Source organism: Malurus melanocephalus, unplaced genomic scaffold (assembly GCF_030028575.1).
Source record: "Malurus melanocephalus ecotype Western Australia unplaced genomic scaffold, MMel_1.1 scaffold_1, whole genome shotgun sequence".
NCBI lineage: Eukaryota > Metazoa > Chordata > Aves > Passeriformes > Maluridae > Malurus > Malurus melanocephalus.
The window spans coordinates 7,853,795-7,867,478 of NW_026623233.1; the positions used below are offsets into that span (position 1 = coordinate 7,853,795).

At 38.5% G+C, this 13,684-nt stretch overlaps 1 protein-coding gene across 1 annotated transcript in view; it reads right to left on the minus strand.

Moving 5' to 3' along the window:
- Positions 1 to 857: 857 nt before the first annotated feature.
- Positions 858 to 13,684, minus strand: part of TUBGCP3 (tubulin gamma complex associated protein 3) — a 50,218-nt gene continuing 37,391 nt past the window's right edge. Inside the window, exons 12-22 of the mRNA XM_057390316.1 lie at positions 12,719 to 12,829; positions 12,203 to 12,311; positions 9,007 to 9,196; positions 7,603 to 7,738; positions 6,749 to 6,817; positions 5,853 to 5,988; positions 4,841 to 4,929; positions 4,578 to 4,709; positions 4,068 to 4,208; positions 3,413 to 3,529; positions 858 to 1,964 (exon numbers count right to left, since the gene is read on the minus strand). Coding sequence (XP_057246299.1) covers positions 1,806 to 1,964; positions 3,413 to 3,529; positions 4,068 to 4,208; positions 4,578 to 4,709; positions 4,841 to 4,929; positions 5,853 to 5,988; positions 6,749 to 6,817; positions 7,603 to 7,738; positions 9,007 to 9,196; positions 12,203 to 12,311; positions 12,719 to 12,829 — 1,389 coding nt within the window. The 3' untranslated portion in view covers positions 858 to 1,805. The remainder of the gene's footprint in view (positions 1,965 to 3,412; positions 3,530 to 4,067; positions 4,209 to 4,577; positions 4,710 to 4,840; positions 4,930 to 5,852; positions 5,989 to 6,748; positions 6,818 to 7,602; positions 7,739 to 9,006; positions 9,197 to 12,202; positions 12,312 to 12,718; positions 12,830 to 13,684) is intronic.

Here is a 13,684-nt window from a genome sequence, read left to right on the forward strand (position 1 = left end):
CCTAGGTACTGCTGGATTCTTTGACCAGCAAAGAGAATTTACTCCTCCTCAGGAACTTGTCCTCCAATTCCAACATTAGTGCTGCTTCTCTGGCCCCCGAGTTCTCTAAGATACGATCATGCAACACACCTCTCAACACAGTGGCCAAAACAGTGCCTGTCCAGACAATTTTTTTCCTAAGTTTTGGTCAAAACAAAATCAAATAATTTTTGCTGTCCTTCCAGACTTTACAATATGCTACTACCACACCTGCATTAATGGAGTTAGACCTGCCTGTGACAGGRTCYATGACCTTACAATGCCAAGCATCCYTCAGCTTTCCCTCGGCTCACTGAGTAGCACTGGCTCCAGAGTCCCTCCTTGCTCACAGCTGAAATGCTGCCTGCACACTAACCCAGTGACAGTGCCTGCAGCACCAAAGCACAGGGTTAAAAGCCTCACATGCTTTAACAAAAACAAGGATTCTGAGGCCTGCACACTGGGAATCCTGGTGTCCAGAGAACAAACCAGCTAGTCCAGGGCTGCAAGTCAGCACATTGTGCCCATCAGAGTTCACTGCCATGACGGCTCACAGCAGCCTTACCTGCACGGCCTGGAAGGTGCCACTGTCTCCCAAGGGTTCAAACATAATAGGAGCAAAAGGCAAAAAAGGCCACAGATCTGGCTGATCTGAGGGTAATTGTTAATTAATGAACTGCACACAACTCTCAGTGTAGGYAAGACTAGTACAAATATCCTGCAATGGAAAGGGAACTGAAAATCAATATGCTTCTAAAYGGAAGGAAGCTTCTCCTTTCTTAACTTGTGAAAAAATCATAAACTTTTAATTACAAAAAGTAACACACTTGTTTGAAAGATAATTGTGTTTTTATTTTTCTAAGCTCGCACTTGTGGAACATAATAAATGACCTGATATAATGACAACTTTGCAAAAGAAGAATCCCCCTCTCCCCAACATCTGGACAGCAATATATAAATATTTACAATGAAAAAAATAGGAAAGAGAATGAAGTCAACATTAGCCAAGTCAGTTTGTGTCTACATATCTGATTTTGAACATTAATTATTCAATKTTAACCAACACATTACGAACTGAGGCTTTTACCTCATCTTTAGATCTTATGTGCAACAGATACACTCCTGACTCAGCTTCTATAGTTTGCTCCTGTACAGTAACCATAGATTTTCCCCACTAAATTTTTATTCCAGGTTTTTAACTTTGAAAACAACAAAAAAATTAAATATAAGTTTATGTCTCCTGATACAAAGCTTCTCACACAGTCAAACACGTCACAACACTGAAAATCAGCATAATGAAATGCTGTATAGCTTCTTAACAAGGACAATAGGTCTGGGTCCTGATCTGTTGGCTTTAACAAAAGCTCTCTTCAAATAGAACAAGTACATATAGAAAAAATAACCTTCTTATTTTCTTGTTAAAAAAGGAAATGGTGCTTCCTATAAACAAAAGATGTGATTTATTTGACACAGATATAAGTTACAGTGGAAAAAGCTCAGAAAGCTTCAAATAAAGTTGCATTTTTTCAAAAGGATGATTTAACAAGTTGATTGGATGAGGTTCAATCGGCCCATTCAGTCTGTTAACTCTAGAAACATCAGTGTAAAAAACCCTGCTTTTTTTGCTCTCTGCTCTACAGTGTCACACAATCACACGACTGAACACACGTTGCCTGCAGCAATGGTAGACACCGATCGATCACACAGTTGGGTTGCGTTTTGTCACTGCTGATTGCCGTGTCCGGCGAGAGCTCCCGCCCCCGCGGGTGCCGCCCTTGGCAGCCGTGTCACACGTGAGAGCTGCGCCTGCCTCGCGTGCCCAGCGACACRCGCAGCCGCGGCTCTCGGGCTTTGTAGTGCTCGTTGAAGTCCAGTCTAAAGCTCAGGAACCGAAGGCTCTCGTCAGAACTGGTTGTCAGCAGGACCAAGAACTGCTGGACGATTCCCTGAAGGAGAAAGAAAAACCCAAAAGAYAGCTAAGAAAACATCCCTGGTGTGTTCTGCACAGGATGTGAGGTGGTGYACAGACCTGGTAAACAGGCAGAGAGAATGTGGGAAAAGGCAAGTACAAGSGTTCATGTTCAGCTGCTAATAAATCAGTTAATGCTGGATTCATTCTTTCTGTAAAAACCCAGAGGTCCACTCTTATCTTCCACGTATCTGGCATGTATGTCACTCTCCAAAGCAAATAGCTTGGTCTTTTAAAGCGTGCTCCCAACTTCCTGTGCCCTGCTGACACCCTCCATCTGTATGAAAGCCCCCAGGCTGCAGAGCAGCTGCCTCTGTCTGCCACTGCCTCGGGACAGCGTTCAGGATCCCATCAGTGCCAACAGGAGACCTCACCCTGAGTCCATGTTGCAGGTACAGTGCCATCCAGGCCAGTATGGGAGCACTGCTGGCTTCACACACACCCATTTGATGGGGGTTGTACAGCAGCACGTGGTGCCCCAGAACAGCAGAGYGTGTGCCCAGTAGGACAGTCAGTACCACAGACCCAACTACGTGTGCGCTTGGAGCAACTGGACAGGGGATTTGCACTTGCCATGTGGGAAGCACACTTCTCCCTCCGATCTTCCCGTTTGGCTCTAGCCACACCACTGCAGGAGCTCTGCAGCATACAGGAAAGGACTTTGGGACAGTGGGAAGACTCATTTGAAGAGCTCATTCCTAATCTCCACTAAATATTAACATGGATATGCCCATAACTAGAGCACTCCATTACTTCCAAAGATGACCAAGTCTGGCCAGAGAAGTCCTGTATAGAAAGTCTATAGTAGGGCTCAGTATAAATACAGTCCAAGCAGGCAAAAACTACTTGTAGCAATCTTGTAGAGCACAAACCATAATTTATTTACAACCCACACTTAAAAACTTAGGCTCATTTTTCTGGGGAATGGTAGCTTTAGCATCAGATATAACAAATTAAGACAAAGCCAGAATAAACTACTTAYAATTGAAGATAGCCTGCACACTGTTTTCCCAAACATCCACTGCCCATGTTGATGAATTTCAAATGAAATGTTAGGACTTTATTATTAAACTTTCTGCAGACTTTATTTAATGGCAATTACTTGCAAAGATAGTGTGAAAAAAATGTAATGTAGAAGGAATTCTATCTTTTTCCCCTCAGACTACACCAAAAGACAGCCATTACTTTCATTACTGGAAGAAGACAACTTACATGAAATGACTCTTCTCCTTTGACAGGGGAATATAAATGAGCACAAAACCTTTGACTACTAAGGAACAGCTTGTAAGTGGAGAAGGAAAAAACAAAGACCTAGATCCACATTCCTGCACACCCATGAAGACAGAACTTACACCTACTCAATATTTGAAATTCTTTTCTACACAAACCTCAGCGTATTTTAAAAAAATATAATTTAAGAGGCACCTGGTAAAAGTGAGTGAGTATTCGCAGCTGTGAGCACATTTTAGGTATTGAGTCTTGGAATTCTTTCATCCTCTTGTTCTCTTCTTCCTCTTCTGATGCAGTTACACCCCACTTGCCCTACACAGAAACCAGACAAGTTAGGAGGTCAAACATAACATGATTCAAGTCACTAATTGGGCCACCTTGTGCCCACCTATATCAGGTTTATMAAATCCAACCACAGCCATAGAAAGACAAACACAGAGCCTCCAATATGGAAACTACCCAGTCCCCTTGGTGGCTGTACAGCACAGCAAAAAAATCAGAGGTTAGCAAAGCAGGCAAGTCACACATCAACACTACATGTCAGTCCTGCAGCAGGGAGGCAGACACAGAGCTATGGCRTTTTTTGAAAAGGTTTCCATTTACTTTATCTAAAAGAGTCCTAAATTTCTCATCCTCCAAAGTCCAGTAAAGAAATCAACTATTTTGGGACAGACAGTAATAAAAAAGACCACTCAGCAGTTTTGCTTGAAATCACTAGCAACTRCTGGTAACTTTTATATCTGTCCCAACTACATTTTTCTTTTTTGCCATATATCTAAAATCTTCCATATACCAAAAGACAAGTATATCTGCCTCAATTCATTTTCACATTCTAGTAATATTGCTGCACCTCAAGCTCACGCTGTTTTTTCTTCTCTTCAAACTGCAACCTCAGCTGCAGCTCCTCCAGAGCAGCTCTGTACATTGCATCTTGGGCATTCTGGAGCTCAATGATCTGATCAAAAACTGCTCGAAGCTGGTTGAGAAGTACCTGTGAGACAAGCAAATTAAACAGCTGTACAGCACAAGGGTTTTAAGTTACCATTTTTCAGAACATGAGTAAATTTTTAAAAAGTTTTTACACACAGCTGGAGAGACCGTTTTGCAAAGCCCTAAGTCAGCTGGCGCATGATCACACAGCTTCTTAGGACCAAAACCAACTGGCCCACACTACAGCAAGTTTTATTATCAACATGTGTCATTAAGTCTGGGCAGCAGGTAYAGAACCTGCCACCATAAAATCTTACAGCAGAGAAATAAAAGTTACTTTTCCCTTTGCTCTTCCAATGTAAAAGAAGATGTTCCTAACATATATGCCAAGATCATAAAGTTACATTTTAATGCAAAGTAGAAGACTTACCCTGGAATCACTATCCAGCAAGCAACGAGCTATGATTGTGTCCAGAAAAACTTCATGAGCTGCAATGATGTGGTCCAAGTCCTGTGCTTGTTGGACCTTGTTCCAGAGCTCATCCCATGAACATTCAAGCACCTGGAGCAACAACACAAGAATTGGGCTGTTTTGATTTGTTCGATGAAAAGCTCTTTGAAATTTAAGACACGACACATAGAGAATCTTAAAAGTGCTTCATTTTCTAAGTAACTGAGTGGGCAAGAGTATACCTCAAATGTAATGTAATACTGCATTTGATGAATGAAATGGACCATTTCTGATGCCAGAACGTGACACTGATGCAGCACCCCAGAAAGCTCTGTAAAAAATCCAAAGAGATGACATGTTAAAGACTGCAAGGACAAGCACAGCCACCAAATCAGTTTAGTAAATATTTTCTACTAAACTGAATACTTCATAACATAGTCACTAATTTTAGATGGTAGCAGCAGTACTGTCTGGCAACAGAGAAGCAAAGAACATGGAACAATTACTTCCTAGAAAATGTGACCCAAAGACACTGCCTGCATGCTCAGACAGTGCTGAATAAATTCGTAAATATTACTATGCCATAAAGAAYCATAACTCTTCATAGTTATTTTTTACTGAAAGAAAAGTTGATAGACTAAAAACAAATTCAAGTGAGCCACTACAGATGCTCACATATATGACTATATTCTCARCTGAGAAATAAGAAAAGGCCCAGTCCATGAAACATACACAGTCACTACATTTCAGAGCTTTCCCATTTCTTCTCAAACACCTTTCTCTTCTTAGCATCTTCTGTTCTTAGYTAAACAAAAGCAAACGGAATGAGTGAAGGTAAAACTAGTCAATTCAGAACTGCACATATTTGAAACTTAATAGTTAACAGCAAAAGAAAGAGGGAGACATGGCATAAAAACAGGAAGACATCAAGGAAGATGAATACAAAGGGAGGGAAGAGTTAGTCTCACAACTGGGCCATCATAAAGATACTGATGATAGTGCAACTTTTCAAGACAGACCRAAGTTAAATGTAAGTTTCCTTTTTGTTTTATTTACAATAATGTTATTTTACCTTCATCACCATCACCACCATCATCTACCATTAAACAGCCAGTCACAGAGAGCACCAAAATACAAAATTGATCTGAACATCATCCATCAGACCTTTTTCCCCCCTATTAACACAGTTTAAAATAAAATGCAATCATCTATATCCATTTCACAAGCTTGTCATCCGTTTGTAACACCTCTCACCTGGCATACTTTTCAGAAGCTTTGCATTGCACATGTGCCCTTTCCATATATCAGTAAGAATATACTCCATTCTCTTTGCTCTCCAAAGGAAATTAAATACTCTTAGATAGTGGCTCATGCATTCACGTGTAAATACCTATAAATCAAAGAAAATATCAGTACAAATTAACAGAATACCACAGATCCTGAAGTACCAAGAACCTCTTCCCAATCCAACTTATCTGATCCATGCAGTTTATTGGTAAATATTGTAAAAAAAAGAAGTTTCCTGGACATCCCAGAACTTTTGGAAAGATCCTCCCTTGAGGTCTGGACAGTCACCCAGCATTCAAGTAAACAGATGGCACTGCTGGAAGTGTAAGAAGGGGTGAATGTAACAAAACCTAAGCCCCTTGTAAAGCCACATATGAAAATTTCTTCTGCTGGTCAGACACCTCATTTGTCCTGCTTAAAAAAAAGTTCTTTACAGGTTCTTTATAGAAGCTAAACATATTCTGATAAACAGTGCAACTACCTATCAATTGCCATTTAAACAGCATAAATAAGTTCTCCACATTCTTCAGCTCCTTTAAATTATCCCAAATTAGCACCTACAAACTAGTAATAATCAAAGAATATAAGCACTCAGTATATAAACTACTTGCAAAGAACACTGCTGGAATAAATGAATTACTGATTTTCAGTAATGATTGTTTTAAATGTAGCTTTCCAGCACTCACAGGTAAAAGTTGAGATTTTTGCTTAACTGTTGATAGAGTGGGTGCCTCCTAGATGCAAAAAACCCAGTATCTCTGATCTCACATTCCTGAACRAAAARAAGTTAYTTCAAGAAAAAAATAYTTAGCAATTTCATCAGCACCCAACACAAGGTCAAAGCCAGCAGTGTATGACATTACCGTTGCTATTGGCCCATCAACATGATAGTCCAAGCTGAAGACATCCCATCCAGTGTCCCCAGGAGATACCTGTGTTAAAAAGATATGCTACTTTCAGTGTATAATCAGAGATATTAATGTTGGAGACCAACTCTTGCGTACTTTTGCATTCTCAAGGGCCTATGAGCAATCAAGTATTCACATCAAGAGATAGAGGAGTCTCTTGTTGAAAGTAGCAGAAGAAGCAAAAATTAACCAAATCCTATAAGGATGAGACTCATCTCACACAAATACTGATGTTTATAATGTCAATGTTTCTCCACTGAATGTAGTAAAGGTAAATAAAGAKAAGGAAAAAGTTCCTTGGCATCGAAAATACTTATTCCAGATACTACAGCTCATCATGAAAGTCTCACCTCTGGGGACCGAAGCTTTCAAATTAACTCAAGTTTCTTACCACAGGTCTCTTCCAATAAATGTGCTTTCATTGCTTCCCTTTTTCTAAGTCAAGAGGGAGACACACCCTAACATGCCTCTTCCCACCCCAATTCTTGTAAGAGCAACAGCAGTAACAGCTGTTTGCAGAACCTCAAATCAGGGTCACCAACAYCAATTTCTATTAGGCCTCAAATACTCAACCTTGTATTGTCAATGGCTGTAAACCCACATCATGAAATACGAATAGAAAATAGACACGGAAAGGGAAAAGACTTATTAAATGACGTTTCTATTATTCAAAGTAATCATGAGTGGAAAGGAAGGGGGAACTGCATTCATATACCCATATGAAACTGGTTGTTTCATACAGATGTCTGCATGTATACACACGCACACAAAAGTACATTTCAGGTCAGAGTCACTGTGAAGCCACAGACCTCCAGAAGTCGAACATCCAGTCGCTTGAGAATCTCAGGATTATCAAACTGGGCATTTGTTGCCCTCACTGCTGTTTCCAGGATTCCAGTTAGATTATGCTGATATAAGGTTGTAGCTGGTCGTGCAAGCTCTGGCCTGGTGATTATGAAACAGGTCATAGCACATTAATGATATATTCCACAACAGCAATTCAGTATTAACTGCAGCACAAAGCAAAACCCTTTTCTAACAGACATTCAAAACCTCTCACATTACTCTTTCAGTCTTAAMCATGAAGAAAATCAGTAAGCAAAAGATTTGCACAGAGTATGACAGAATATGTCCATTCATATGCATCTATACTCCTCAACATTAGCATAACTTAAGCGTATTAATCCTCATTTAATGCCAGTAATTTGAAGTTACCAGGATTACTCATTTAGTTAGTCTGTAATCTGTGTTACATTCATATCTAAAATGAAAMTGATTACATCATTAGCACATCAAACCAATAATTTCAATTCAGTTTTGAGAAACTTACTGATAGCCATCTCACAGACTCAGAAGTACCGGCAGATGCACAGAAACCCACCCCCACTATGTAATTTACACTTTCCAAACAGTTGCAACATGCAACTCCTGTAATACCCCTCTCTCCCACAGGATCAGTACCAGAAAGCCTCTCACTCCTTCTGCCTCAAATGTCATACTGACTCCATAAATCAACTTCATTCTGCTTCACGTGGTCATGTACAAACCACCAGCAGACAATGYTGATTTTGATTTACAACAAGTGAATGAAAGTAAATGCAAAGCCTGCCTTCTAGACCAAAGAAAAGCTTAGCAAACAACAATTCTGATTGACTAAGTTTCATCAGTAGTATATAAGAGTAAGCTTGTCAATACACTTTTAAGAACTGGAATCAGTAGTTGTGGGTGCACCTGAGTGCTTGAAATAGAAGCTGGTGAGGAATCAATTAGATTTTTAAAATTGTATTGAGGGTTTGGATACAATGTTTTGGATCAAACACCTCCAAAATACAGAGGCCCAACAATCCCAGCAGTGCTAACCAGTGGCATGAAGAGCAGCAGAACTYATCTGCTTAAACTTGCTGACAGGAGCAAGAGAGACGCCAACATCCTCGAGACTGTCACAGGGCCAGCATAAAGATACCTATATTAGTGCAACTTGTCAGGACTTTGTGAAATGGTACTGTATGTACTTCTTATCAAAAAGGAAGAACAAATTTTAAGCCTCAGGGTCAAAGAAACTAAACCCAAAATAGAATTTAAAAGTTATTACTCAAARGTTTAATTGAACAAGGTACTTAAGAGGGTCCTCTTCAAAAAGTAAAACAGTTTCTGTGCTGATCATGCACAGAATCATCAAAAATTCGACATAATTACCCTTCTTACTGTCTTACTTGAGCAAATCCATTAAGTGCCTGATAAAGTCTCCTTGACCAAGTAACAAGTAGCGCCTCATRGCCTGCATGTGTTCCAGTAAATTGTATTTCTTATTGAGAACATCCAGCAGGTATTTACTGGTTTCAAAATAAGCTGCATCAATTTTCTCTTGAAATGCATTTTCCAGGTCTGTGAACAAATCAGCAGCTAAAAGAAAATAAAAAATGAAATTAAATTAGTAGTTTTCCAAAACTGAGGCAAACAAACTTTGGAGTTGAAACACACAAGCAGAAAAATYGCCATTTCTTCTGACCCACTATGTTCTACATTTGCCATAGCCAAAACAAGTCTAAAGCAGCCTATACTTGAACAATGTTACTTTTAATCTGTGCCCAGCYTGCACTTTTCAGTAAAAGCTCATATTATGTCACTTTTGCACAAAAAGTTGGGGATTTTTAAGCTTGCTGAAATACTGCAGTCTACAAATCAAATAATTTAATGAGATCTAAAAGCACAGAGTTAGGAAAAACCTTTGTKGGGGGGAATCTAAATCAGAAGGCACTTCTAAAGGTGCAGGGAAAACTAAATCAAAGAGTCAGRATGTTAGAACACTCAACAAAGAGAGTTCCCATATATAAGAGAATGAGAGAAAAAGGAATATGCTTGAGTTACCTGAGAGACAGCCAGCAACCTGATATTTTCTTCTCCATCTTTAACACATGGCAATTTGGGGACAGAAAGCAAGAAGCAGTAGAAAGTAGCAGGAAGCTTATGTCACTGTTTTCTACAACTATAAGCTTAYCAAGAAAGGGCCTCCAGTGAAGTTATTATGAGACAGAACTGTGGCCTCTTCAGGCAATATGGAGCAATACTCCAAATACTGGGTGGTAAACTATCACAAGATTCAGACCTTGCTCAGCATTAAATAATATACTCCCACTTTAATTACTCCTTCTGACATGCAAAACTGCTAAAAAGGTTGTTTACATCAACAAACAAGAGGCCAAGGCACAGGTTTTGAAAACTGCAAAATTATCTCAGGACACTGAAAAGMCAGAAATGGATAAAGGCAGGATCAGACTAAAAGCACTGACAAGCAGGTCCATGAGCTGCTACTGAATGTAGAGTCTTTCCTGCTCGAGAAGTGCCCAAACTGTGAACAGCTACAAGTTGGAGCTGAGGTCACATGATTTGTCCTTTTTACTGCTCCTCTCTCCCAYATGCTACAATCCCCTGCCAGGCAAGATGACCAACTTCTACACAGTTATATCAGACTTGTTGTTTTAATACATGCTCAGTTTTCTACACCATGATTACTACAGCATCAAAAGGAAGCTGGGGAACCATGATAGTTAAGGTTCCAAAGCTAAAGAAAGAAATACATAATACAGCCAAACCCATGAAATGTTCAGACTTAAAATATGAAMAAGCATCCACAACTCAGGCTGCCATGATAGCTTTCCATGATCTTAGTAATAAATAATAAACTGAAGGGACTTTCAGGRTATTGTCATAGATGGCACTATCCTGAAAGCAAGGATTTCCAATATCCCTAACACAGAATGTTCTTTCAGGATTAAATGGATAAAATGCCTTAAGCACAAATGCAGTTCAATGCAAAATCAAAGCAGCATTACACCATGAGGTATTTAGGCTGCCAACCATAAGCTCAACAGGCCTTCAGCATACTGCAGACAGAGTAGAGTATTTCTGAAACTACACTTGTCTGAAACAGTTATTCTCAGCACTTAAGATAATGTACCTGCTTTGAAGGTCTCATTCCCCTACATAATAGCAAATCTGTATTTGTGCATATCTTTCATTCAATCAAGGAGAGAGAAAAACAAGTGCAAATTTAAAGAAATATTGGAAAAGCAGGGTGTAAAGCGGTGAAAGTAGTGCAGCCAAGGATTGTTTTTTCTTTTTTCCAGGAGTAGCTGGCAAGAAGATTCTTCAAATGCATTTACAGCCCTTRCTCACTAAACCCTGACCCCTCTCTGCACTTCAGGCTTATCTTTGACTAAGCAAGCACTGAACATGGTACAAAAATCACATTAGATGACATATTCTTCCAGATGTGAATGGGATTTTATTACTGGAAGATCTTTCATGGAGGTACTCAGGCCAGAAGTCTACACTGTTAATATTAAAACTAATCCAAGGTTATCTGGAGGGGGAAAAATACCCCCAAACCCAACAACCACACATACACAAGCTTTAAAGTTATATATAATATTATAAAATGTAAGATAGGATGTGAAAACAAGAATTTGATAGAAAAATATTTAGATGATTAGCATTAGAAAACTTATCCTAGTGAACTATAGCTTAACAGCTAGACTATCTTTGGTATATTAAACAAATTATCAAAAGAAGTTACAGTAGCCAGCCTTCACCAGAAGGCAGCAATCTGTCCTTTCTCAGAGATAGCAGCATCCTGCACATTCTTTGCTTAGTACTACACAAAGTCTCCTTGGTTTAGATGTTTACTATTTGCTATCTTTCATCATAACAATGTTAATTTCATTACAACAAACATCCACCAAAAAATAACCAGAAATGGTATTTAAGTTCTCATTCGCTAAAATWGATGTCTGTTCTAAATGAAAAAAAAAATAACCTGAAGGAATTCTGATAGCTGAGTTTGGGTTTCATGTTTAACAGCTGGCAATCCTAATTCTAAGTAATCCTCAAAAAGAATTTTACTAACCTTCCACATACTGAATTTTTTTTGACATATTGATATAGCGCATTTACAGAAAGGCAATAAAAGGCTTCTGTCCTGTTTTTATTGCTCATTCTCTTATTTATGACTAATTGAGTATTTTTATTTTTCAACCACAAAATTAACTCAGTATTATTATGGATTTGTATGATGATTTATGTCTGATGAGAAGTCAAACACAAGAAACTCTTATTGCAACACTCCTGCCCCCATCCCAGCTGAAGACAGACTGTTTTTGAATGGTTTAATTTAGAAATTCAGTACATTAGCCATCTTCAGGCAAATCTATCAAATTAAGAAATTTATACAYATGTATCAACATAGATCTGTTGGAAAAAAGTATCCATTAAATTATCTATATTTTAGGGCAAATGGGACTTTTGTACTCCTTTCCACCCCACATCCATAAAACCAGTTTACAGTCTAAACCACATATTGTATGGGAGGTCAGTTCAAAGGGGAGGCACTGAACAACATTAATACTGTACCATCTTTTGAAGACTCAGCAGATTTTGCAACAGCAATCATCTTTGTGGATGGAGTTTGATCATGACAAACTTGATGTAAGAAGTTTATGGATTTTCCTATTAAAAGGACCTGAACAAAAGAGGATTTTTTAAAAAGTGATTTGCATGTAAGAAAAAAAAYCCCAAAACCACCGAAGTAGCCACCCACAACCACCAGGACAAGATATTTTGTCATCTTTCTGTGTCCTCAGTTTCACAATCCCAGCCACAGCAATCCASAACAGCAATGCTAACATGAAAAGGTTTTAAACACAAACTACTTTTCCCCCTACTTGACAACTCCTTAAACAAAGTTYAACAGTTAGAAAATGGAAGGGAGAAACAGAACTATAGTCTTCCTCAGCAAACAATTCTAAAATTCCCAAGATGATTATTTTTTGTTAAATTTGGGCCTCTGTTTTCTCCAAATATACATATCTCAACCAGAAGAAGCACAGGGCAAACAAATCATCAGAAGATGAACTTTTAGATTCAAACCTTTTTTGATTGCTCCATTGTCATAAAAGAAGGGATCATTGATTTCCTCAAAGTGTACTTGTCATGCCACAACCGATCAGTTTTAACTGTAGGATCTGAAGCTACAAAAAACTGAAGATTGAAATAAATATTAAAAGCAATGATGAATGTAAACTCTAACCTAGAGTTTCACCTATCATTCGTCCTATTTTAACAGATGCAGAGGAAAAAAAAACAACCACAAAAAACCCACAAACCCAAAAARTTTTTTGTAACTGATATGGTGATCATATGCTACAGTCTCTCAACTCTACACAAGAGAATCCTCTCATTTGTAAAAAACTAAAACTACTTTATTAGTTTTATTGAAGTGAATTTTGGATGGATTCCATCCTCATTCTGTCAAACAAGATACCCAATTTTTGGACAAGARCTTATTTCACTGCCTCCAAATACCATTTTCCCCAAGAATGGCCAATTGTCTTTGTTCGAAATTGTGTCTATCATGAAAAGTGTAGCTTTCAGTACAACACATCCAACAGTAATTTTCAATATTAACACTTCTATAGTGCATACGCTGAGGTTAGAGCAAACAAACTACRTAAAATCCAAAAAAGACAAAATCTCATGTCTGGGGAAAAACAAAACATCTATTTTACACTTCTATAAAAAAGATTCATAGACAWTTTACATAATGCTGACTTTAGAGATCAGTTGTCACTGTCAGTCACTTAAATTTCAACCAAAATAAAGACATTCCAGGAAAACAGCACATTTCACTCTCAAGTAAAATTACTCAGATTTGTCTCAGAAGTGCTCAACTAATTTTAAAAAATGATTCTTTGGCTTCTTGGAGAAAAAAAACAAACCAAACCAAACAAAACACAGAAAAAAGAAATCAACAAAAAATACAAAAACAGAAAGAAACCCACCACCCTCCCCCCCAAAAAAGTCTAATCACTTTTAAAAGAATGTGCTGATTGGAGG